A 24,496-nucleotide genomic window follows, 5' to 3' on the forward strand; every position below is an offset into this window, starting at 1 on the left:
AAAGTCAGTCCTAATATTGAAGCTGTAATACAGATTTTAAAATTATGGTCATTATACCGTAAACCACAATGAAGAACATCTTATTTATTTATTTATTGAGACAAGGTCTCACTGTGTCACCCAGGCTGGAGTGCAGTGGCGCAACCTCAGCTCATTGCAACCTCTGGCTCCTGGGTTCAAGTGATTCTCGTGCCTTAGCCTCCTGAGTAACTGGGATTACAGGCACCCTCCACCACGCTCAGCTCATTGTTTTGTATTTTTAGTAGAGACAGGGTTTCACCATGTTGGCCAGGCTGGTTTTGAACTCCTGACCTCAGGTGATTCTCCCTCCTTGGCCTCCCACAGTGTTGGGATTACAGGTGTGAGCCACTGCGCCAAGCCAGAACATCTTATTTAAATAAAAAGGGATTAATATTTCACCAGACAATAAATGTAGCAGTTTCTTTTCTCTCCATATCTACAACCAATGGTGATATTTCATAGGCTAATTCTAAAGAGAAGCAATTTTTTTAAAATGATAAAAGCCACGTTTTGCTCAGAACTACTACTGTTCACATACCATATAAGTTGTTTTACAGCAAAACCAGTTTGCCAGGCTCCAGATGGCAAAATGCTAAGTTGTGAGTTCAGTATTGTCCAGCTAGTTGTTTTTCTGAGATCCGGCAGCACGTACTGTTGAGAGAGGACAGTGTGTTGCCGCCACTTCTCATAGCTGAGTCTACTATGGTAGACCATTCATGTCCTTAAAATGCAAGTCTTAGCAAAAAGCCTCCCACAAATCCACTGGATATCACAATGCTCTGTTTGATGAAGTCAGTTGCTTCTTCAACTGTATTGTTGCTTTCAGGTGCTGCTTTATTTGCTCATTTCTTAGTCTGTCTTTTTTTTTTTTTGAGATGGAGTCTTGCCCTGTCACCAGGCTGGAGTGCAGTGGCGCGATCTTGGCTCATTGCAACTTCTGCCTCCTGGGTTCAAGCATTTGCCTGCCTCAGCCTCCCAAGTAGCTGGGATTACAGGTGCCCACCACCACGCCCAGCTAATTTTTGTAGTTTCAGTAGAGACAGAGTTTCACCATGCTGGCCAGGATGGTCTTGATCTCCTGACTTGGTGATCCACGTGCCTTGGCCTCCCAAAGTGCTGGGATTATAGACATGAGCCACCACGCCCGGCCCTTAGTATGTCTTTTTGCTTTGTGTACGTCTCTTTCAATTCTCTTCCAGTCAATCTGGAAGTCACTGCAGTTGCTGCAATCTTCCCAACTTTCGGGAGCAAAAATCCTGCATACCAGCTTGTCACGCCACACATTCCAATCTGGGTAGCTACTGAGTATTTCTCTGTAACACTACAGGTCTCCAACTGGGGCCAAACACTCGATTCCACCGCTGATGTCTTCTTGCACACTCAGTTAAATCCAACACTTCGTAAGAGTTGTCATCACTTTCATATTCTTGGGGGCTGGGATTAGAGGTCACCATGATACCACAGGTGGCCTATTTTGGGGTGGTCCCTTCCTGCCCTCCTCTTCCTGGCACTTTCAGAAAATAAGTAACAGAAAAATACTGAGAAGAAAATAATAGTCATTAAGCAAATGGGCTTGTCACCGATGGAGGATGTCCAGGTTCTTGGCATCTTGAACAAAGAATTGGACAAAACGCACAAAGAAAGCAAAGAAGGAATGAAGGGATTTATTGAAAGTCAAAGTACATTCCACAGTGTGGGAGCAACACGAACACAGGGGCTCAAAGGCCCCGTTACAGAATTTTTGAAAGTTTAAATATCCCCTAGATGATTCCACTGGTTACTTCGCTTACGCTCTATGTAAATGGAGAGGATGAAGTAAAGTTACAAAGTCATTTACAGCATACACCCTACGGAGTGGATACTTCCTGTTATAGCCGAAGTGTGAATTGGCCTTATGTTCCCTGCCTCCTGAGCTATTTTCCTGCCTCAGGCTGACTGCCCAATCAATGTACACAGAAGCAATACCATGGTACTGGCTTTTGAGAAAAGAAAGGCTTTATTGCAAGACCAGCCAGCAAGGAGACAGGAGGCAGGTTCAAATCTTCCTCCCTGATTTGGGGTCTGGGGCAAGTTTTAAGGAAGCAGAGGGCAAAGGAAAGGACTTAGAAATGTTGGCTGGGCAGGATCTGTTTGAAGGCCTTCAAATTTGGCCATTTATGGTAAGGTATGTTGAGGTGGATTTTAGCCCCTATCTTCTGGGCCAAGAGACCCTTCCCTTCTGAGAGTTCGAATGTTCGGGTTCCAGTCATGTCCCAGACTTCTTCGTTCCAAGGAGACGAATAGCTGGTTCTGGATGTTTGTTAAGAGATCAAACCTTTTTCTATGGTGCATGCCTGGGCTTTGTGACTTGAGTTTTTGGCTCTGTTATACCTGCAAGGTAACTCAACATTGTTATAAACAGAGTAAGCCCCGTTTGGGCTAGTCCTGTGGTTACAACGGCACTTATTCCCACCACCTAGAGTCAAGAGCTGCTGGCACACGGCTGTTTACTTCCAGTTTCCACGGCCCCTATTCCCCTATACAAAATTACACAGGAAACATATGCGTTCATTTAATTAACAAGTGTATATAAGAACATCATAGACAAAAGTTTCTCTAGACACTCTCCATCTTGACCTGTTCACCGCCCCAGACCAGGTGAAGAACTTTGAAGCTATGCTATCTGCAAATCACTGGCACAGTCGGAATAAAAGCTGGTGGTAGTGGGGGGGTCACCTGGGTCGGGACTGAGTCGAGGCAGGTGGGACTGAGTGGTAAGGACCTGGGGGGACATCAGGGTCGGGTCTGAGTCCAGACAGGCCACCTGCCTTGGGCCTCCAACATTTTCGCGCAGCGCTGGGCTTCAGAGGCTTTCCAGAGCGCTGCCGGGCGGGGGTGGGGGGCTCGCCTTGGCTCTCCCACCCCTGCCTACACGCTGTGAGGTCACTTGATTCATTTCTGAAACTAACTTGTAATTCTTAAACAAGTGCTATTAATTCTCTTCCAACTAGGAACGTCCTCAGTAACGCGCCGCTGAGTCAGTTTTCAGGGCGGGCGGTTTCCCCAAGTCCACTTCTGAGGCCCCTCAAGAGCACCCACGGCGTCCGGCTTCCCAGGGCGCTCTTTCCCGGGAGACCTTCTTTTCGCCACTGTTTTCTCCCCTCTTGCTACTTCTCTGAGGGCTGCCCCGCGGTCTATCCGGCCGCGTCCTGGGCTTTGGCGCGGCTGAGGCATGACCGGAATGCGCGGGAGGACGCGGGGCACGGAGGGGACGCGGGGCACGGAGGGGACGCGGGGCATGGAGGGGACCCGGGGCGGGCCGGACTGGCCTGGGCCCTCGTCGGGGCGGGTCGGGGCGGCGCTCGGCCCGGCCCGCGCCTCCCGCCCCGACACTCGCAGCCCCGCCTCCGGACCCCCGGTAGTTGCCATCCCCTGGAGGGCCGGGTGGGGCGCGCAGCTCCCAGCCCTGGGAGGTCCCGAGGATCGCGAAACGGAAAGAGAAAAAAGTCTGCGCCGAGCGCCTGGCAAGCAGGGCCCGCCCCGCCTCCCTCCCGGCTGGTCCAGTCACCGACCTGCGGCTCCGGGGCCGCGAGGAAGGAGGCGCGGGGGGCGCGAGGCGGGGTCGAGCGCTCGGGACTCGGCCCGGCTCCCGGCTCCGGGGGTTCCCTTGGCCGCAGCGGCGCGGTCTCGGCGGAGGCGGCGGGGGCGCGGCCAGTCGGACCTCTTCCTTTCCAGGGCGGCCCGCGGCGCAAGTTCCGCGGGAGGCGGGCGGGAGGCGGACGCGGCCTGGCCTCGACGTCGACTACTGCGCCGCCCGCGATGGGAAGCACCTTATAAAGCCGCGCCCGGCCGACCCGAGCCACTCGCCGCCGCGCCTCCCGGAACGCGGGCCGCACGCAGCCTCCTGGAGTGCCGGGCCGACCCCGGCCCCGGACGCGCCGCGGACGACCCCGGCCACGGACAGACCCGGGAAGACCCCGGCCGGGGCGCGCCTCCTGCAGGCGGGCGGGCGGCGGGGCCGGGGCGCCCTTGGCGGGGGCATGCGTGCGGCATGGCCTCGGCGGTGTTTGAGGGCACGTCGCTCGTGAACATGTTCGTACGCGGCTGCTGGGTGAACGGCATCCGCAGGCTCATCGTCAGCCGGCGCGGCGACGAAGAGGAGTTCTTCGAGATCCGCACGGAGTGGTCGGACCGCAGCGTGCTCTACCTGCACCGCAGCCTGGCGGACCTGGGCCGCCTGTGGCAGCGCCTGCGCGACGCCTTCCCCGAGGACCGGTCCGAGCTGGCGCGGGGGCCGCTGCGGCAAGGTGCGGGGCCGGGGACGCGGGAGGGGCGCGGGGCCGAGGCAGCCTTGAAGTGCACGAAGGAGGCGGGGAAGAGACTTCAACCGAGATTGCGGCTTCTTCCTCCTGCCCGCCCTGGACAGGGGGCACTTGGACCCCGCGCCCGCAGACGAGGAGTGCCCGGGCGGCGGGGTTGGGGAACGGGGAGCCGGCCTGCCCAGCCTGGGGGCGCTCCCGGCTGAGGAGCCAAATGGGGCGGGAAAGGGGCCGAGGCCGGAAGGGCGGGCGCCGGACTGTCCTTGAGGACTAGTCGCTTCCGAGGAGGGCGGGGGCGCCCAGGGCTCAGCGGCTCACAGGGTCGGCCCGGCCCTAGCCTCCTGCCCGGTACCTCCCGAGGGCCGGCGGGCGGGCGCACTGGGAAAGCGTCTGGGAGCAGTTAACCGCAGGGTCCGAGCCGGCGGTCGCGTCGGGTCTGGCAGCCGCCCCGAGTTCTCCCCGCGGAGGGCGCGCCCCTGGTCTTCGAGCGCGAGGTGCCACGCAGCCCTTCCGTCCCTCCTCGGAGGGGCCGCCCCGCCCGCGGCTGCCGCGGACAGCCAGGGCCCCCCCCCGCACCCACGCCAGGGCTGGTCCCCATTCGCGTTTGATCAGCTGCGCCGCCTCCTCCCCGGCCTTGTGACCGTCCTGGCTCGCGGGAATTCTTGTTTTCAGACACCGCGGTGGCTTCCCTTTTCCTACGGCTCTGCCTGATCTTTCTTTTGGAGGCCAAGCTGAGGGGGTGGAAGCCGGGAGGACGCAAGAGAGACGGACTGGAGTTGAGACGAGAAGAATTGCGGGGTGGAGGGGGCAGGCCGGGGAGAGGGGCCGCCTGGGAGGGCCAGGAGGGGAGAAGGGGCGGGAAGACTTCCCAGCAGGTCCCACCCCCCTCCATGTGTGACCACCTGTAGCTCGGAACATTGGGACAGTGGCCCAGCAGCCTTCCTTTCTGCAATCCTCCTCTAAGCAGAGACCTCCTGAAAGCTTGGGGCCAAGTTACTGAAGGAGAGGGTGGCCCGTCCAAGTCTCCCCAGCCTCCTGTCTGGCTGCGGTCTTGAGATAACCTGTGCTTTCCCCTGGCGATGGCCCCAACCCCAGTGTGTGGATTACGTGGATAATTAGCTCAGTTCTCATGACACATCTTTTGGAAGGGCTCCCACAGCGAGCGAGCTGGGGCCCTGAGCGAGAAGGCCCGCCTTTCAGGCCTCCCTCTGCTCCGCAGAGCCTCACATTGATAGCTGTTCTCCAGACAGTTGGGTGTTATTTCAAGCATCGAAGCAGTTTTCCTTGGATTTGCTGTTTGTTATGATATTTTAAATTTAACAAATCAATGCCCAAATCAGGAAAGCATCGTGAAGGAACAGCGGTTTATTCAATGACCTTTCCTGGAACGAGGCTTAAACACGTTGGAGTCCCTGGGCCTCACTGTGGTCAGGCGTCTGAGCTCCGTGACCCCAGGCAGGCGGGTTGCAGCGGGCTCCCCGTGGGGCTCCCCACCTGTAACTTGGTACCTGTGGCCTCTGACGTTTGTGAGGACTGAAAGGCATGGTAGAGGGTCCAACAAGAGCAGGTTCTCCATAAATGCCAGTTGTCATTGTTACCATCGCATCAGCTGCTTCTGGCTGGGGTGGGGCCAGGCGGTGGAAAGAGGGTGTGGTTTGAGTGGCATCCACGCTGGTGGAAATACCTCAGCTGGAGCAGGAGGGAGGGGCGTGTGAGGAACTCCAGTTGCCCTGCACACACCCTGGCTCCGCCTCTTTTGCTCTCACCCTAGTTGTGCTGGGTCCGTTACGCGGTGACAAGGTGTGTGGACACGCAAGCGTGGCTCCAAAGAGTGAAGAAAGGTTGAAGACGCGGGCGATTACCGTGGAGAAAAGACTGAAGGAATATGATAGCTCCCTCCAAGTACCTCAAGGGGAACACAGATCAGAAATAGGGGTCAGAGTGATGGTGGCAGGGCTGGTGGGCGGTGAGTGTGAGGTCCAGCAGCTGGGTGTAAAGGACTTTCTAACAGCACACCATGGAACTGTTGGAGCTGCTCTCTCTGCTGGGGACAGTCTGACACCCCCTGGAGGGGGTGAAGAGGGGAGCCTGGGACCAGAGCCGGGACCATAAGCCCTGCCTTCATTCTAGTCCTTGGTTTTCTGAGGGGCAGTTAGTTGGTCCCTGCCCAGCACCACCTGAGTTTTGTTGTGCAGCGCCAGGGAAGCCCTTTCCCTTTCTTTGATCCTTTTAAGTCCAGGGAAACTATTTGCCAAGTAAAATATATCCCAGTAATGTAAAAGCAGATTGCACCCTATTTCCATGCAGATTTATTATTTGCATAAAAAGATTATCTGGATATACAAACTATAAACACAAAAGGCAGCCAGATGTGTGCTTTGCTGTGCTGCAGTGCCAGCTTTTCTCTGCATAATTCCCTATCAGATTCCCCAGTTTACATGTATTGAACTGTTTCTGGGACGGGTTAGATTTGCATTCTCTAGTTGTATTTAAGAGATTTGTGAGGAAATCTGGATCTCTGAGCTTCTGCTGGCAGTGGGCTGGTGACTCTTGGAAGTGTCTGACTGCACACCCTTGGAGGGTGTGGGAGCCTTGGCCCCACTTGCAGCTTTGAATCTGCTAGCAATTAAAGGGATGCTGAGCCCTTTTCTTGATCCCTTGAGTATTGCAGTGGGGGAGAATGTGCTTTTTCTCTCTCTGCACACACACACTGTGGAGTGGTGCTTGGAGGTCATCCCTGGGCCTTGTATGTGTCGTGGTGACACATCCGCAGGGATATGTCAACCCCTGTCTGGGGTGGAGGCACAGTGCTCACTAGCGCACTCTCCTGGCCTTCTGTTTGGGTGAGGTCAGACCAGGCTGACCTCAGGACTTGCCCAGCTTCTGTCCTCTAGCCCCTTTCCTCATACTCCCACTCTCCCACCACTCACTCTCCCACTCGACCTTCTTCTCCATCCAGATCGGATATGCCCCCTCTCCCTTTCTTGTCCCCCAGCCCTAGGGGAGGGAGCTAGCTGTTTCCTGGGGATATTGTCGCTGAGTTACCAAGGTGTTCCGTTCTTGCGTTTTCCAGACTCTAACACCCGTGTGCCCAAGTCTTTCATTTCAGTCCCCTCTGTGCGATACCCAACATGGTTCAGGCTTACCCTTTATTTACATCTCTCGCATCTAGGAAGGTTTATGCTTTAAAACATAAACATGTTGAATTTCCTTATTGGCATTTTGAGGCTCCTAGACTTTTTTGATTGTTGTTTCTATAGTTTCAGCCTTTGTGATGTCTGAGCCAACCAGGTCACCACTGCAGCAACAGACTGTGTTCCCGAGTAGTCAGGTGATCTTTCATTCTTAGTAGCTGTACAATCAACATTTTGCTTTTACATTCATTCCATCAGATATCTGCATAGTGCCTACCACATGTATAGGTGATGGTGGCACAGCAGTGAACAAGAGACCAAGAACATCCCTGCCCTCATGATTCTTATATTCTGGTTGGGAGAAATCCAATAGTAAACAAGATAAGTAACAAATACATTAGATAGTGATACATGTTCAAAAGGAAAAATAAGTAAGCAAAGAAAGGGCTCCGACTTACAGGAGCAGGGGAGGGGTTTTGCGTTTAGACAGGGTGATCAAGGACAAGTCACCTTTGAAGAGAGACCTGAAGGAAAGCGGGGATCAAGCCATTGGGTGCCTGGGGAAGTCGATTCTAGGCAGTGGAAGAGCAGGTGCAAAGGCCCTGAGGCCGGCGTGTGCCTGGTGGGTTTGGGGAGTGAGGAGGTGCGGTGGCTGGTGTGGAGAGTGTTGGTCAGGAAGGGAGAGAGGCAGGTCGTGGTCACATTTGGGCTCTTATTCAGAGAGGGCTCTGAGCAGAGAATTGATTTGGCTTGAGTCAAACTCGGGCTGCTGTCCTGAGGAAGAGTGGGGGCAGCAGGGAGGCAGGTGCTGGGGCCTGGTGCAGCAGAGCAGGTGGGAGAAGTGGGCAAACGATGATTTGTATTGAGGGAGAGCCACAGGGGCACTGCAAGGCCAGACGTGGGGTGTGGAGGAGTGTGCGGATGACCCCAGAGTTTTCAGCCTGAGGTGCAGGACTGGCAGGATTGCCATTTGCTGCCATGGGGGAGTCGGCAGGAGGAACTGGTATGGGGGAGGAGGTGGCTCAGGAGGGCAGCTGGGGAGGCGGCATTTTAGCATTTTCTCTTAGTTAAGGCCATGATCACAAGCCCGCCAGCCCATGTGGTGCTAATGTACCTGCCTGTGCTCACCTTCATCACCAAAGGCGTTCATCTACCCGCATGCCAGGAGACTGTCTTCTTAGACTTGAGATCTAAGTACCAGGGGACTGGCATCCAGGACATTACCAGAAAAGGGCTGGACACAGATGTGACCGCCAGACTCCCACAACCCTGACAGCTCTAGGAAGATGCGTGCTTTGATCCCAGGACCTGAACCTGCTCATGCTGTTCTTAGGTGGACAGTGAGGGGAGAAGCCCTGTGTTACCCTGAAACATAAGGGAGAATCCCACCTGATGGCCAACTGCAAAGCCACGGAGTTTACTTTCTTAGTGACAGTGACTAAAAAATGATCATGGGCCACACCAGTCCCGGGCAGCAGAGCAGGGGCACAGAGGCACCATCTCTGCCCCATCCAGTGGGCCCTTGCAAGTGGGGTGCTGGCTGAGCCGGCCCTTTGCTTTCAACCACAGCTCCATCCCTGTGCAGAATTCACCTGTGTCATTCTGCCCCAACCCAGAGGGGCAGTTTTACTTCTCTGGGGACTTGGATCTTCTTTTCTGACTCATAGACCTATTTTTGACTCTCTTGACCTGGCCAAGTTGCCCTGCACTGGGGGTGCCCTGCCAGGGTTCCCATGGGGCCACCCACCTTCACGCAGCCTCCTCTTCCTCTTCCTCTGCCTTCTGTTTTGCTTTTCTTTCCCAAGCCCAAATCCCGCCGCCCACTCTGCTTCCCCCATCCTGCTGTACCTGGGATCGTCTTCCTTTTCTGTAAATGACCACTGAGCTGTGTTTGGTTTGCTGCCCCCGACAGATCTCAGACTGAGCCCCTGGGCCCCAGGCAACACCTGAGCTTACTTCCCAGCTGGAGACTGGACACTTCCACAGACAGACTTGCTTCCAGGGCTACTGCCATTTACGGTGGCAGTTGGCACTGAAAAGCTGCAGCTTTCTCACAGAACAGGCCAGGGACTCAGCTCAGGAGCACCTTGCTCTGAGTTCCCTGCTTGGTGGCGAGAGGAGCTGAGCGCACACCATGTGTGGTGACATTCTTCTGCAGACAGACACCTCTAGCCGTGCCCCCTCTTGCCCCATCCTACAGGAAGTGGGGACATCAGACAGACCACGTAGCTCTTTCGCCAACTTACACCTGCAAGGGTTTCTTCCCATTTTTAAGAAACTTTGCTGACTCAGCAGAAAACACATGGTGGACGGGGTGCAGAGGGGGAGGGAAGAGCTTGCAGTTCAGACTTTGACAGGTGGCAGCTCTCAGTCTCACCATAGAAGATCAAGGCCTGCAAGATTGCTGGGTCACCCACCTGGGACACAGCTGGGTCATGGTAGGAGGGGTCAGCTTGGGGGTCAGCCACCTGGGACACAGCTCAATTACAGTGAGAAGGGTCAGGCTCAGGGATCCCCCCACGGAACACAGCCAGGCCTTAATAGGAGGGGTCAGGCTCAGGCTGAAAACACTGGCTTTGGACTCAAGACGGTGGGGTTGGGGGACTGGATGCTGGCTTTGCCACCTGCATGTCATTCCAGGCAAGTGGCTTGGTTCCTCAAACCTCGGGTGCACTGTTGATGCTATAGCAGTAATAATATCTGCACGCAGGGCGGTTGTGAATACCGAAAGCAGTGGTATCCGTAGAGTGCCCAGCACCAAGCTGGACATATATGGGCTGCTGGCTTTAGGACCATTTGCTCTTTGCCCTGGCACTTGCCATGTCCCCTTGATGACAGTGGTCTGCGGGAGAGTGCTGGAGGCTGGCTCCTGAGAGTAGCGAGCCGCTTGGCAGGACTGGCCCACTCATGTGCCCGCCCTTTTCTGGGTGTGGCCCCCTCCATACTCCCTGGGAGAATACCCCTGCCCTGGCTAAAGAGAGAGCCCACAAAGAGGGAGGTCACCAGCGAACTTCAGTGGGATCCCTACAGACTACGCCTGTGGCCTTGCTGGTCCAGAAACTAGAATTGGTGCTGGGTGTGGGCCAGACTTGGGTTACCTAAGAAAGATCCTAAGATCTAGGCTTGATCCTAAGAAAGAATTGCTGGCCATGGTGGCTCATGCCTGTAATCCCAGCACTTTGGGAGGCCGAGGCAGGTGGATCACTTGAGGTCAGGAATTTGAGACCAGCCTGGCCAACATGGTGAAACCGCATCTCTACTAAAGATAGAAAAATTATCCGAGCGTGGTAGCGTGCATGCCTGTAGTCCCAGCTACTCGGGAGGCTAAGGCAGGAGAACCACTTGAACCCTGGAAGCGGAGGTTGCAGTGACCTGAGATTGCACCACTGCACTCCAGCCCGGGTGACAAGAGCGAGACTTCATCTCAAATAAATAAATAAATAAAAATAAATAAGAATTGCCAAGTGCACAGAGTTCTTGTGGCCAGAACCTCCATGGGAAGCCGTTGCCTCCTTGCCCCTCATGGGCAAAGCCCTTTCACGGGATTTGTGAGACCCTGCTTGTCCTTTTCTGGTCTCAGCTCTCCCCACCCCTGCCCTCCACCTTCCCCATCTCACTCCCTCTTCCCCAACCCCTTTCACTCTTATATCTGCTTACCCTTCAGGCCGCCTCCTGCCCAGGAGTGGGGGGAATCCCCTGCTGTGCGTCCTCCTGGCACCCGGATTTGCCAGGCAGGGGACACTTTGTGGTCTGTGTTTGCCCCCTGTTGGACCTTCTGGCTAGCATGACGTGCCGGGAGGTCGGGATCCCATCTTGTTGACCATGGTGTCCCCAGCCTGGTGGAAGAGGAGCTGTGGGTGCTTTGGGAAGAGTGACCGAAGTGCTTCCTTCCTGCCTGAGTGGGCTGCTCCCCCTGGGTACCTGTGGTGCTGCAGGACGGACTGGCTAAGTGGATGGCTGTTGGAGAATGTTGAGTCTAAAATTTAGGAAGGGGATTTGGCTTTTAGTGGGGAGAATAATGAAGAGGCCTAGAGAAGGCAGGATTATAGGAGGAGCAGAGCAGAGCTCAGTAAGGTTAAGTCAAACACTTCTTTCCCAGTCACTCTAGGAGCCACCTCCCAGGTATAGTTGGCAGCCGCTGCTGCAGAGGGAGGAAGAGAGGCTCCCCTCAGCCCCCAGCTTGGGTCCTCCGGGTGTTCTGTTTTTCCTCAGCCACTTCCATCTCTTCCTCTTGTGTTCTCAGCTCAGCTTTTCACTCCTGAAAAGATGGAGAGGAGAGGTGGCTGTGGACCAGCTGCTGGGCGCCCCTGGTGCATCTCAGGGTGGAGCTGTGGGGGAGGCCTTTCTGTCCTTGCGTCCACACAGCCGCAAGCTCACTCTCCTTGTACAGTTACACCGCGCGACACTCCGCAGGTGGAAGCGTGTGAGTCTCGGATGGCGAAGAGCAGCCTCAGGTTCCCAGGGAGTTAGAACTTCCTTGGGTTGCTTAGTTGTGCATTGAGTAACCAGCTAGTCCGTTCTTAACTGGCTGCTGCTTCAGTATTGACTGCCTATTTAGAAAACAGGTACTTAGGAAGTTTTAAAGGTTTTCCTGAAACATTTGAGATATTTAGTTTCCAAAATGTGTATTATACTCAACCTTTGAAGAATGTGTGTCTCCTATGCGGCACACAAGATGAGGCTGCATTCCCCCCTTCACCTCTGCATCTGTGTAGTGTGCTCATGGGCACATTTGTTAAATGGAAAGGAAACAATAGAAATGTAATGTCTGGTTTGACTCAGTCTGTTAAAGCTCACTTTGCAGAGCATTTCCCCCGGGGCCATCTGTTGTGTGCGTGTGGGAACGCGTCCTCTGAGTGCTCAGAGAGGCCTGTTCTTTGGGTAGTGGACGCTCTTTAATGCGTGACCTTCCTGCGCAGCTGAGCAGCATCCTGCTTTTAGTTTCAGAATTGCAGCAGCAGGAAGCCCTCCCGCTAGAGTCAGATGGTCAAGGTCCTCCCTGGAGGAAGCTGGGCCAGTTACCACAAGTGTTGAGCCCAAAGCCTCCACTTCCCAAAAAAGTGGGACTCTGGACCCAGGTTTCTGAGATTCGGAAGCCGCGTTTGTTCGTGTTGGCTCTCACCGTCAGATCTCTGTGCTGCCTCCAGCGCGTTCCGTTCTGATTCCAAGAACAAATCAGGTATTCTGTGTTTGCACAAAGCAGCTAATCCACAAATTGACAGATACAACGCTGTGTTTTCAACTTTCGAGGCCTAACTCCTTTAGGAAGAAAAGTGACGCTGGCAGCCCCCTGTTGATACTCAGTCCCCAAATGTGTGTCCAGTTGGCCCACTGGAATTTATGTACAATTGTGTTACCAATTTTTTGGCTTCAAATTCTTAATTGTTTGGCTACATCTGGATGAAATTCTCATGTCACAAATTGTGTAGGATGAAATTTTAAAAGTTGAGGTTGTATTAGTGATTCTTTATCAGAAATTAGAAGAGTTTCCGGGGCTGTGAACTCTGAGGCTAACTTCCTTAAGCGTGCATTGCAGTGAACGCCATCCTGCTTTTTCCGCAGAGTGCGCGTGCCCCCTGCTGGTCAGTCCTGAAAGAGCCGAATGAAGTGGCTCTGCTTCCGTTTTAAGGTTCGCTTGGGAGAATAGGGAACCCTCTTCACCTGCCTGCGGTATTCATCCGTGTGATCTCAGACAGTAAAACTAAGTCGGACAGGAACCCCACAGAATTGTCATGCCATCAATAATATTTGGAATATAAAAACCACAAGTTTTAGATGATCTATAATTATTGTATTTAAGTGCAGTTTCGAAAACAAGCTTTCAAATCATTGCTTATGGTAAACAGGTGACAACATTTGGAAAGGTTCCACTAGCCATTGGAAGCCAAAGCACTTGAGTCACAAAGGAGGAGTACAACAGGTGGGATAGAAACGCAAATGCATGCAATAGTTTGCTTTGGGGGTGCAGTACTTCTTAAACTCATAGTTCTTCTCCTCTGTCCCTGGGAAATAAAGCAGTGTCTTCAACGTGGATTCTGCTCAGAACTTTTTCTTTATAAATTTGAGTATTTGTAATATGGCATGCTGGCAGCAGGAGTTTGAGGTTTCCAGCTGTGAAACTGAGAAACCTTAGTGAATATAAAACAATCAGAAATTGCAAGATGAAGATTTATTTCTGCACTGTGGTCCCAGTGGACAGTTGTACGGTTTTTTTTTTTTTTTTGAAGTGTTTTCCTTCCACATTAAATACACCCATCCATTTGGTGTATTTAAAACATTTTAAAAACAGTTGAAGGAGAATAGGGAAATGCGAACGTTGGCATTTTAAGAAGGCCAGGCTGTCTGTAGTCTTTTGCCGATGTCACTTCTTGACGGGGGCAGGGAGGCCTTTGCTGCTCAAGGCAGCCCTGCGCTGCATTCTTGTCGCTGTGCTCTGGAGCTTGGTGGTAGCAGCCGGAGCAGTGGCAGCCCAGTTGTGCTGCTGTCAGTCAGGTGGGTTTCAGTATGTTCAGCAGAATTCATCACTTTATGAATCAGCTGCGGCCCCTCCCGGGGAAGGGACCAGTGCTCGTTGTCATTCAGGTGAACTGTCTCCGTGGAGAAAGGACCACAGTGTCCTGAGAAAGCTGATCCAGATTGCCAGCTTGGTTGCCAGGGGAGCCGGAATGGGGAATTAAATAATGGACGTGCCCCTAACTAAAAGCCTAGAGCTTAAAAAATAAGCGCCTGTCATTTCTGTGCTTGCAGGGAGGGATTCCAGCTCTTCACTTTCCCCATCTAAATTTTCTCAGGCTCCTTTTGTTTGGTTGTTAAGCATGTTTACATACCCAAGGAACACAATTTGGCTTCTATTCAGAAACATAAAAACAGGTGAAAGGAAGCAATGTGGTTCTGCACATTTCCACAAATAAGATCAAACCAGCGTGGCTCAGCAGTTTTAGTGCCACTTGTCCCTCGAGACTGTCCTTCGAGGCTGGTGACCGAAGAGCCTGCTGCTGGTCGGTTCTGCCTGGGGTTAGGCTGAGGTGATGACGACAAGACTGAGACTGGGGAGCTGCCCCAGGGCAGCTGGAGCAAACACAGGAGAGTGACTAACACCTGTCCGCTTCTGTCTCATCTGATGCCAGTGTATTCTGCCAGCACAGCCAGCGAACATTGCATCCCTTGTGTGGGCCAGGCACTGTGCTGGTTGCTGGTCACAGGGAGATGAGCCTGAGGTGCCTCCTGCCCTATGGCTCTCACTAGTCTCTGGGGAGACCCCCAGGTGAAGGCACAGTCATTGCAGAGGAGCAAGAGGCTGTAGAGGGTGGGATGGGCTTTCCGAGCCCACAGGCAGGACCCTGTCCCATCGTCACAGAGCAGGTGGCTTTTGCCTAAGTGGGCTTTGCCCCATCGTGAGCCTGGAGGTGGAGGAGGCTGGAGGACAGCTCACCCGGAGGCTGTTGGGCAGCGAGGGCCTGTTTCTCGGGGTTGGCTTGAGGGTGTGTTTCACAGGGCACAGAGCTGGTGAGGTAGGTGGGCTAGGATCAGGTCATGAAGGGTCTGCACGCCCAACTAAAATCCTAACACAGTTTCCAGAGGCCTGACCAGGTATACTTGCCTTTCTGTAGTTCAGTCTGGAAGATGGGTCACAAAAAAGATAGTGTAGGCAGATAAAACACCGGACCCAAAGTTAAGTTTGAATGTCAAATAAGCAGCAAATATGTTTTCAGTGTAAGTCGGTCCCTGCTGTTGCATTATCCATTGTTTATCTGAAATTCATATTTAATTAGGCATCATGTGTCTTATTTGCTAAGTTTGGCCATACTGAAAGGAGATCAATGTAACGCAGAATATATTTATCTCCCTAATGTTACCCTTGGAGGTTATCAACCTAACCAAGAGCTGCACATTAATTAAATCAAAGATATAGCCAAAGATATGTCCGCAAAGCAAAGATAAAAGCCTTATAAACCTCTACAATACCTGTAAATTGTTAGGTCATGCTTTCTGTCATATGAAATGCATACACATATGCTGGACATATTGACCATGCAGGAAGCCAGTCTTGTAAACTGAGTGCAACCACTGTGTCATTCATTTGATCAACTGGAAACTAGTATTCTATCTGCAATAAAAGTTGAAATATAGCAGTAGTTTTGCTTGTCTTAGAGTAAAGAAGCACTTTGTGGGAATGAGTTATATAAGTGTCTTCTCTTTAAAAACAACTTATTTATTTATTTATTTATTTTTTGAGATGGAGTCTCACCCTGTCACTCAAGCTGGAGTGTGCAGTGGTGCGATCTCAGCTCACTGCAGGCTCTGCCTCCCGGGTTCACGCCATTCTCCTGCCTCAGCCTCTCCGAGTAGCTGGGACTATAGGCGCCCGCTACCACGCCCGGCTAATTTTTTGTATTTTTAGTAGACGGGGTTTCACCATGTTAGCCAGGATGGTCTCGATCTCCTGACTTCGTGATCCACCCGCCTCAGCCTCCCAAGGTGCTGGGATTACAGGCTTGAGCCACCGCGCCTGGCCTAAAAACAACTTTTTAAGATTTTTGAATTGGCCCCCCTTTCCTTGGTAGACTTCCCTTAGCAAGCAGGGGATCAAAGCATTTTGCTTGAAAGAGTGGTGCATATATACATCTTGTAATATATAAATATTTGAAATTCTATGTAAATTGCGGTATATAAATATTTGAAATTCTGCGCAAGGAATTCAGGGCTTGCGGAGGCGGCATGCAGAGAGTCTGGTACTTTTGTTGTTTTCTCCTCTTTTTCTTCTCCACCCTGCTTGCCGCGGCATGCGGGGAGGTGGGCTGAGGCTGGGGAAGACGGCAGAGGGTTGTCCAGTCCCTTCCTCTGGTGACGGCCAGGGCATCGTGCTTGGGCGTAGGCACAGGCCACATGGACAGAGGCCCCAGGGTTTTACAGTGGCTGAGTCACAGACCACGGACCCTGTCCCTCTTGAACCCTTATGCCCTGCACAGCTGGCTGCCTGGGCCTGTGTGGCTGAGGTCAGTGGAGGGGGCAGGATCAGACAGCCCCACTGCCAAGCAGGGATGCCTGCTGGGATACCAGGTGAACCAGGTGAAGGGGCACCTGGCACGTGCTTGAGGAAGTGGGGAGAAGGTTCTTGGCCTCCACTGATCCCCACTGACCCCAGTTATGGGGATGCCCCTGCGGTAGCCCACTCTTTTGGAAGTGCCTTTGACCTGTGTCTGGGGAGCCCTGGGGAGTTTCCATGGACTGTATGCTCTGGGGCCTCTTAGTTTCAGTCAGGAAGTTTAAGAAATTTTTTTTATCTCTTTCATAGACCTATTCAACGAATTGCTTGAAAACTGAACAGGCTTTTCCCCTGTAAAACAAAATCAGACCAGAACTTCTGAAAAACTTAGTCTCTGTGACCAATAATACTAGGTTGGTGCAAAAGTAATCGCAGTAATCACGATTTTTGCCATTAATAGTGAGCGGTGACAGCATGCTGGCAGTCCTCACTTGCTCTCGGCGCCTCCTCTGCCTGGGCTCCCACTTTGGCGGCACCTGAGGAGCCCTTCAGCCACCGCTGCACTGTGGGAACCCCTTTCTGGGCTGGCCAAGGCCGGAGCCGGCTCCCTCAGCTTGCAGGGAGATGTGGAGGGAGAGGCGCGAGCGGGAACCGGGGCTGCGCGCGGCGCTTGCGGGCCAGCTGGAGTTCCGGGTGGGCGTGGGCTTGGCAGGCCCCTCACTCAGAGCAGCCGGCCGGCCCTGCCCGCCCTGGGCAATGAGCGGCTTAGCACCCGGGCCAGTGGCTGCAGAGGGTGTACTGGGTCCCCCAGCGGCGCTGCGCTCGATTTCTCATGGGACGTTAGCTGCCTTCCCGCGGGGCAGGGCTCGGGACCTGCAGCCCGCCATGCCTGAGCCTCCCACCCGCCTACGTGGGCTCTTGTGCGGCCCCAGCCTCCCCGACGAGCGCCACCCCCTGCTCCACGGCACCCAGTCCCATTGACCACCCAAGGGCTGAGGAGTGCGAGCGCACGGCATGGGACTGGCAGGCAGCTCCACCTGCAGCCCCGGTGCGGGATCCACTGGGTGAAGCCAGCTGGGCTCCTGAGTCTGGTGGAGACGTGGAGAACCTTTATGTCTAGCTCAGGGATTGTAAATACACCAATCAGCACCGAGGTTTGTGAATGCACCAATTGACACTCTGTATCTAGCTGCTCTGGTGGGGCCTTGGAGAACCTTTGTGTCCGTACTCTGTATCTAACTGATCTGATGGGGACGTGGAGGACTTTTATGTGTAGGTCAGGGATGGTAAATGCACCAATCAGCGCCCTGTCAAAACAGACCACTGGGCTCTACCAATCAGCAGGACGTGGGTGGGGCCAGATAAGAGAATAAAAGCAGGCTGCCCGAGCCAGCAGTGGCAACCCGCTCGGGTCCTCTTCCACACCGTGGAAGCTTCCTTCTTTCGCTCTTTGCAATAAATCTTGCTACTCACTCTTTGGGTCCACGCTGCTTTTATGAGCTGTAACACTCACCGGGAAGGTCTGCAGCTTCACTCCTGAAGCCAGCGAGACCAGGAGCCCACCGGGAGAAACAAACAACTTCAGACGTGCCACCTTAAGAGCTGGAGTACTCACCGCGAAGATTTGCAGCTTCATTCCTGAGCCAGCGAGACCACGAGCCCACCAACAGGAAGAAACTCTGAACACATCCAAACAAAAGAAGGAACAAACTCCAGACGCGCCACGTTAAGAACTGTAACACTCACCGCGAGGGTCGGCGGCTTCATTCTTGAAGTCAGTGAGACCAAGAACCCACCAGTTCCGGACACAATAGTTCTGGGACTTAAGCTTTTGTGGCTTAATCACCGCTCACAGGCACGTTTGCGTCAACCTGGGTCACACAAGTGTGGGGGAGATGCCGGTGTCCTTGGGCACCTACTTTCCCATCCCTGCAAAGCCAAGGGATAGAACCTGTGATGGGAAGACTTCTGCTCTGCACTTCTCATGGGGAGATAGAAAAGTACCTGAGTCTTCATGCCTCGAGCTGTGGTATTTTAAAAATAAAATGTTGCACTGCCTGACAGCCACTCGGGCCTGTGGTGACCGTGAGAAGCAGAGGCTCAGATTCCTGGAAAGTGGCATGAGTCATGTCCACTTTCGTTTTGTCCAGGCAGAGATCTGACTTTTTTCCTTGTGAACGTGGCATGTAAATGACTGGTCTAAACAGGGGCTCCATTTCCAGGGGTCTGTGATCTGAGCAGCTGTGGCCAGCAGAGTGAGTCCTTCCCTGTGTCACTGGGGGAGGGCTGGTCTTGGGCCAGCACCCCTGACTATAGCCATCATGCTGGTGGGGCCTGATTCACCCTGGACTGAGCTCTGGCTGTGAACAGGGTGATTATGGAGTCTGCCACGCTGCCCCACTTGGAGGGATCTTACACCTCCCATCACCTTTTCAGATTGAGAGTACCAACTGCAGCACAGACTTAACGGATCATTTGGTAGGTGAAACATTGAATGAGGCTTAGAGCGGGATTTCCAAAATGGGGCTACATGTGCATAAGGCTGAATGAATGTTCCTGATGTCTCATTACAGAGGAGGACCCTGGCGGTTCCTGGGCACCTGTCGTGTATTGCATTGGGAGCACGTTTCCTGTTGTGCTTTTCTGACTTTGAGCATTTCTGTCTCAATTCTAGGACTGGTTGCCATAAAGGAAGCCCACGACATAGAGAGCAGGCTTAATGAGGTGGAGAAGCTGCTGAAGACAATCATAAGCATGCCCTGTAAGGTGAGTGCGGCCAGGCCCCGGGCTGGGCAGGGGGGGTGGGAGGCGCTGGCACCTCCCAAATGCGAAAGGTGTCCATCCCCTTGGAGAGTTGACTTGCTTGCTCCCTCTCACTTAGCCGTTTTGTTGCCTCTCTGGAAGTACCAGGCGATAGGGACGGGGTGGAGGTGTGCAGGTGTAATCGGGAGAAAGAAGGCTTTCGTGGGCTCCAGTGGCCCCGGTTTTTCCTCCCTGGGGAAAGAGTGAAAATGAGGGCTGCAAGGAGGCATGGGTGGAAGGGCGTGGGGCTTCTCTGGCTGCAGGGGGCCTTTGCTTTCTGCCTCTGCTCAGAATCCACTGTCTTGCTGAGGGGATTTTAGAACAGACATGTGGAAACCAAGCAGAACATTGGCGTCAGCACAGCGGGGCACATTGCGCAGATTTGACCATCAGCTCACTTTCCATGTAAGCCTGCGGGCTTCATCGTGAGTGGTGGTTAAGAACCTGGACTTGAGCGCCAGGCAGACCTCCTTAGCTCATGGCAGCCTCCCTTTCTTTCTGGCCAATGGGGAGAGTGGACACAGCCTACAGTTGACTATAGAGGGTGGGAGGTGTGAGTGAAACTGGCACATCAGAGCCACGAGTCCCTCCACTGCCCAGGTCGCCGAGGCCTTGGCTTTCAGCCGCCTGGGCCATGAACACGTGAGGGCTGTGCAGTGATGGCAGCTCTGCCCCTGCGGCCAGCCATGGGAGCATCCGGACATTCACAGGGCGTTTGCATCACACAGGCCGCCTCTGCGGAGGAGCGGGGGCCCCCTCTTGGTAGACAGACAGGGCCAACATGTAGAGGCTGTTCATTTTTAGTAATCCCTGTATTTCTCCTCAGTATTCTAGGTCAGAAGTTGTGCTCACCTTCTTCGAAAGATCTCCTCTGGATCAGGTGTTAAAAAATGATAATGTACATAAAATTCAACCCAGCTTTCAAAGTCCAGTCAAAATATCAGGTAAGAGCCACAAAGGAGGCGTTGGGGGGAGGACTGAGACTTCACAGAAACCCTCACAGTTGGCTTTCTCTGAGGCTGGGCCACACTTTTCCAGAAAGACAATCCAAGGGAAATGCGAATCTACAGGGAGGGGCTGTTGCCTGATTCCTCCAAGCAGTGTTTCCTCCTTTGGTTTTCACTCCTGCTGCGTCCTCAGGGGTTTGTTTGGCATGTAAATTGGAACTCACTTAAGAAATGGTATAACGATGAACAAACACATTGATGATAGAGTTTGAAGCAAACTACTGGAATCCACCGTTCAGCCTGTTGAAGCGAGATAGCCCGTGTCACGTGGCATTGAATTTGGTTCTTGCTTTTAGGGGCAGCCATAACCAAAGGGACGCACAGGCTTTAGGTCTCCTTAGTGTGGATGTGGGACTGTGGCTCCTGGCGCAGGAAGGAAGGAAGGGGAAACTGGGGCGTCTTGGCCAGTTTGGTGACTTACTAAGTAAGATCTGGGTTGCAGGTGTCATGAGAACACTAGACTTGTTTTTTGCAGCACTATTTTGACAAAGGCTGACGAGGAGGATTTTGTAGGGAAAAGAGCTCTGTCCTGGGAGTCTGTAGGACTGGATTTTCCCAAGCAAGTGGCAGCCACCTTGTGACATAAGTGACACTTGTATGCGATCTTGCCATGGTCTGCCTGGTGGACAGGGAGGGACGAGGGGACTCAAGAGAGGAGACATGGCTCAGCCAAAGGAGAGTGCCTCCATGATGTTGCATATGTAGGAAGGAGAGCAGGGGGCCTGTGTCCATCATTCCGTGTCTGAATGGAGGAGGAAGCAGGGGAGAAGGAGGGATGGAGGACTCAGAAGGACGTCAAGGGAGAAGAGTGGATGAGAGGGAGTCTGAGCCCAGAGCTGACTCAGAAGGAATTGGGAGACCAGAGGACAATGGGGATGGGTGACTGATGCTGTTGGCTGTGAACATGGCCTTGCTGATTACAGGCCACAGCACAGGTGGGATTCTGAATTGTGTGCTTGGGAGAACTGGGTGGGGTGGGCAGGTTCTGGAACCTGGAGTGGAAGATGGGTTTCTAGATATTAATAGGATTGTGTGTGCGCAGGGTGGTGGCGCGCCTGACCCTGTCTGTGGCTGGTGCTTTGTTTTGTTTTTTACTTTTTTGTTTGTTTTTACTGACACATAATTATTGTACATATTTATGGAGTAAAGTGTGATGTTTTGATGCATGTGTATATTGTGTAAAAACCAAATCAAGAGTATTTAGCATTTCCATTATCTCAAACATTCATCTTTTCTTTGTGGTGAGAACATTCAAAATCCTCTCTTCTAGCTATTTTGAAATACACAAGGCAGTACTGTTAACCCTAGTCACCCTACTGTGCAGTAGCACAGCAGAGCTTATTCCTCCCACTGTCACTTTGTGCTCACTGACCAGCCTCTCCCTGTCCACCGCTGGCCCCTCCCCAGCCTCTGGTAACCACTGTTCTACTTGCTGCTTCTATGATCTCCCTTTCTCTAGGTTCCACATATGGGTGAGATCTTGTGACGTTTGTCTTTCTATGCCTAGCTTATTTCACTTAACATAATGCCTGCAGGCTCATTCATGTTGCCACAAATGACAGCATTTCATTCTTTTTAATGGCTGAATAGTATTCCGTTGTGCATATGTACCACATTTCCTTTACTCATTCATTGGTTGGTAGACGCTTTGGTGGTTTCCATTGTGTGTTCTTGGCACCTTTGTCAAAAATCAGTTGGCTGTAAGTATATTGATTTATTTCTGTGTTCTCTATTCTGTTCCATTGGTCTGTGTGTCTTTTTATGCCAGTACCATGCTGTTTTGGTTACTGTAGCTCTGTCATATATTTTGAAGTTGTGTAGTGTGATGCCTCTGGCTTTGCTCAAGATTGCTTTGGCTATTTGGCATCTTTTGTGGTTCTATATACATTTTAGGATTGTCTTGCTGATTTTTGTTGTTGTTGTTTTGTTTGTTGGTTTTGTTTTGTTTTGAGACAGGGTCTCCCTCTGTTACGCAGGCTGGAGTGCAGTGGCGCAGTTACAGCTCAAGTGATCCTCCTGCCTAAGCCTCCCAAGTAGCTGGGACTACAGGCATGCCCCATCATGCCAGGCTAATTTTTGTATTTTTTGTAGAGATGAGATTTTGCCATGTTTCCCAAGTTGGTCTCCAAACTCTTGAGCTCAAGCGATCCATCTGCCTTGGCCTCCCAAAGTGCCGGGATTATAGGTATTAGCCACCGCGCCCGGCCTAGGATTGATTTTTTTTCTATTCCTGTGAAGAATGTCATTTGTATTTTGATGGGGATTGCGTTGAATTTGTGGATCACTTTGGGTGGTATGCTGCTTTTGATATCTCCGTAAGATAGCTTCCTATGTGCCCTTAGACAAGAGCAGTGAGTACAGGAGCCCCTTTTTAGCTGGTACTGGGTCTCCAGAACCTTTATGGGAGAGTGAGGTTGGCTGGGTCCTTTATCCTGGCTGGGTGTCTGTGGATCCCCATCTCAGAGGGCTCTGGAGTCCTAATTGTCTATTGCTCTGGGTTTTGCATTTTGTAGTGCGGATGGGGAAGCCTGATTGTTTAGTCTGAGTGGGGAGAGTCCTAGCACCAGTGTCTGTTTTTTGTTTTGCTCTGTCTGGGCAACCCAGAGATCAAGGAGCAGCAGAGTCCTCTTAGTGCCTTGCCTTGTGGGAGGTGCTGGCCCCCAAGTGAGAGGGACAGATTAGAGCTGCCTGGAGCCACCTCTGATGGAGAAGCTCCTGAGGCACAGTGCCCGGCACATGCTTCAGCCTGCCCTGGCCTCCCATTTCTATCAGCGATGTGGATGAACACATGGCCCACGTGTACCCTGAGGGGCGAGCATAGTGAGACGAAATTTAACAGGGAGAAGTGTAGAGTCTCATGTTGCCATTAAAAGTATGTTTTCTTTGCATTTTTGCAAGGGCTGAGGACAGGTTTCAGCCACAGCTGTCTGTGGCCTTCCGTGTGTGATGGGGGTGCAGTGTCCAGGTCTAGGAAGGCAGGGGTCCTGGCCTCCTTATGCAAGTCAAGACTGTCCCTGGGATGCAGCAAGATGAATTATTGCATCCAGAGAAGAGTGTCTGGCGGGCAGGGGTCAGAAGAATGGGAGGAAATGTGGAAGGGCAGCTAGGAGGAAGGGGATGCCACCTTCAGATGTTGGCGGGCTGCCATGGGAAGGGGTCAGGTGGTGGCTGGCACTGGGCCTGTGGGTAGAAGTAACTGTGGGCGACTTTGGCTCAGCACAGAACACGTTCTAACATCTGGGGCTGCCTAACCATGGAGTCTGCAGCTGCCTGTGGCTAACAGTCTCAGTGCAAAGTCTGCGGGCCTGGAGGTGTTGCTGCAGGAGGCGGCAGGCCGTACGGCCTCTTGCAGCCTTGCAGAGCCGAGGGTCTCAAGTGCTCTGAGTGTTTTCTCCTTTTCCTCTTCTCTGCCAGTCACCGAGTCTGGTGTTCTTTCTCTGAATCCCCCAGACCTTCTGATCTCTGTTCCCAGTCTAGCCGGCCCCTCACTGTGTCTAAGGGAGCTTCTAAATCTAGAGCAGTTGTGCCTGCCTGTGGCGAGGTGGTACGCCCACCCACACCATGGCAGATACCTCCCTTCAGGAATGCTTTTTAATGAAATTACTATTGACAATAAATAGCCCCAACATCCCTTTGAGAAAATGGCTCACACATAGGCACGTCATCTTCTCAGTCTTGGTCCCATATTTGGCATGTTTCTGGATCTGTGGCTCCCCAGGCTGAGGCGCGGGGTCCAGAGAACCCTGGCATCACCTGAGACTGTCCACACAGCTTTCTCTCATGCCTCCCCCTTTCTCTAGGACATGAACCCGAGGACTGAGCCAGTCATCCCAAAGCTCTGACCTCTGAGTCTCATTAACTGTCTTAAAAACTCACTCTCACAATCAAGCCCAAGTTCTTGGTCATTCAGGGCATTCAGAGCCTAGCCCACGCTAGCCTTTTGATTTTGTCACCTCCACTCCAGAGCCTCAGCCTCCTGCAGGGGACTGGCTAGCCGTTGCATGGACTGTGGCCCTGCAGGGTCCTTCATGTAAACCTGCCTGTCCACTGCTGTCCTGGTTAATTCCATTTATTCCTGGCCAAGAGCCCACACCCACCCTCCTCCTCCATTTCTTATGCCACTGACATAAGTGTAGGGAAGCGGTGCCGTGGGGAACAGGCATCTCTGCTCTCATGATGCAGGCTGGGGAGGGGGACCTGCAGGCGCCGAGTGCCTTGGCTTTTCTAGGACAGTTTAGTTGTCAGGAG

The 24,496-nt window shown here is 52.9% G+C and overlaps 1 protein-coding gene and 1 pseudogene across 1 annotated transcript in view; one reads left to right on the top strand and one right to left on the bottom strand.

The window, feature by feature from the left end:
• Positions 1-414: 414 nt before the first annotated feature.
• On the bottom strand, positions 415-1,582 carry LOC129473189 (FUN14 domain-containing protein 1-like; annotated as a pseudogene).
• Positions 1,583-3,670: 2,088 nt separating this feature from the next.
• The window catches only part of PXDC1 (PX domain containing 1), a 31,241-nt gene continuing 10,415 nt past the window's right edge, over positions 3,671-24,496 (top strand). The window contains exons 1-3 of the mRNA XM_055263415.2: positions 3,671-4,307; positions 19,114-19,205; positions 20,068-20,185. Coding sequence (XP_055119390.1) covers positions 4,052-4,307; positions 19,114-19,205; positions 20,068-20,185 — 466 coding nt within the window. The 5' untranslated portion in view covers positions 3,671-4,051. The remainder of the gene's footprint in view (positions 4,308-19,113; positions 19,206-20,067; positions 20,186-24,496) is intronic.

This window comes from Symphalangus syndactylus, chromosome 23 (genome assembly GCF_028878055.3).
Source record: "Symphalangus syndactylus isolate Jambi chromosome 23, NHGRI_mSymSyn1-v2.1_pri, whole genome shotgun sequence".
NCBI classification, from domain to species: domain Eukaryota; kingdom Metazoa; phylum Chordata; class Mammalia; order Primates; family Hylobatidae; genus Symphalangus; species Symphalangus syndactylus.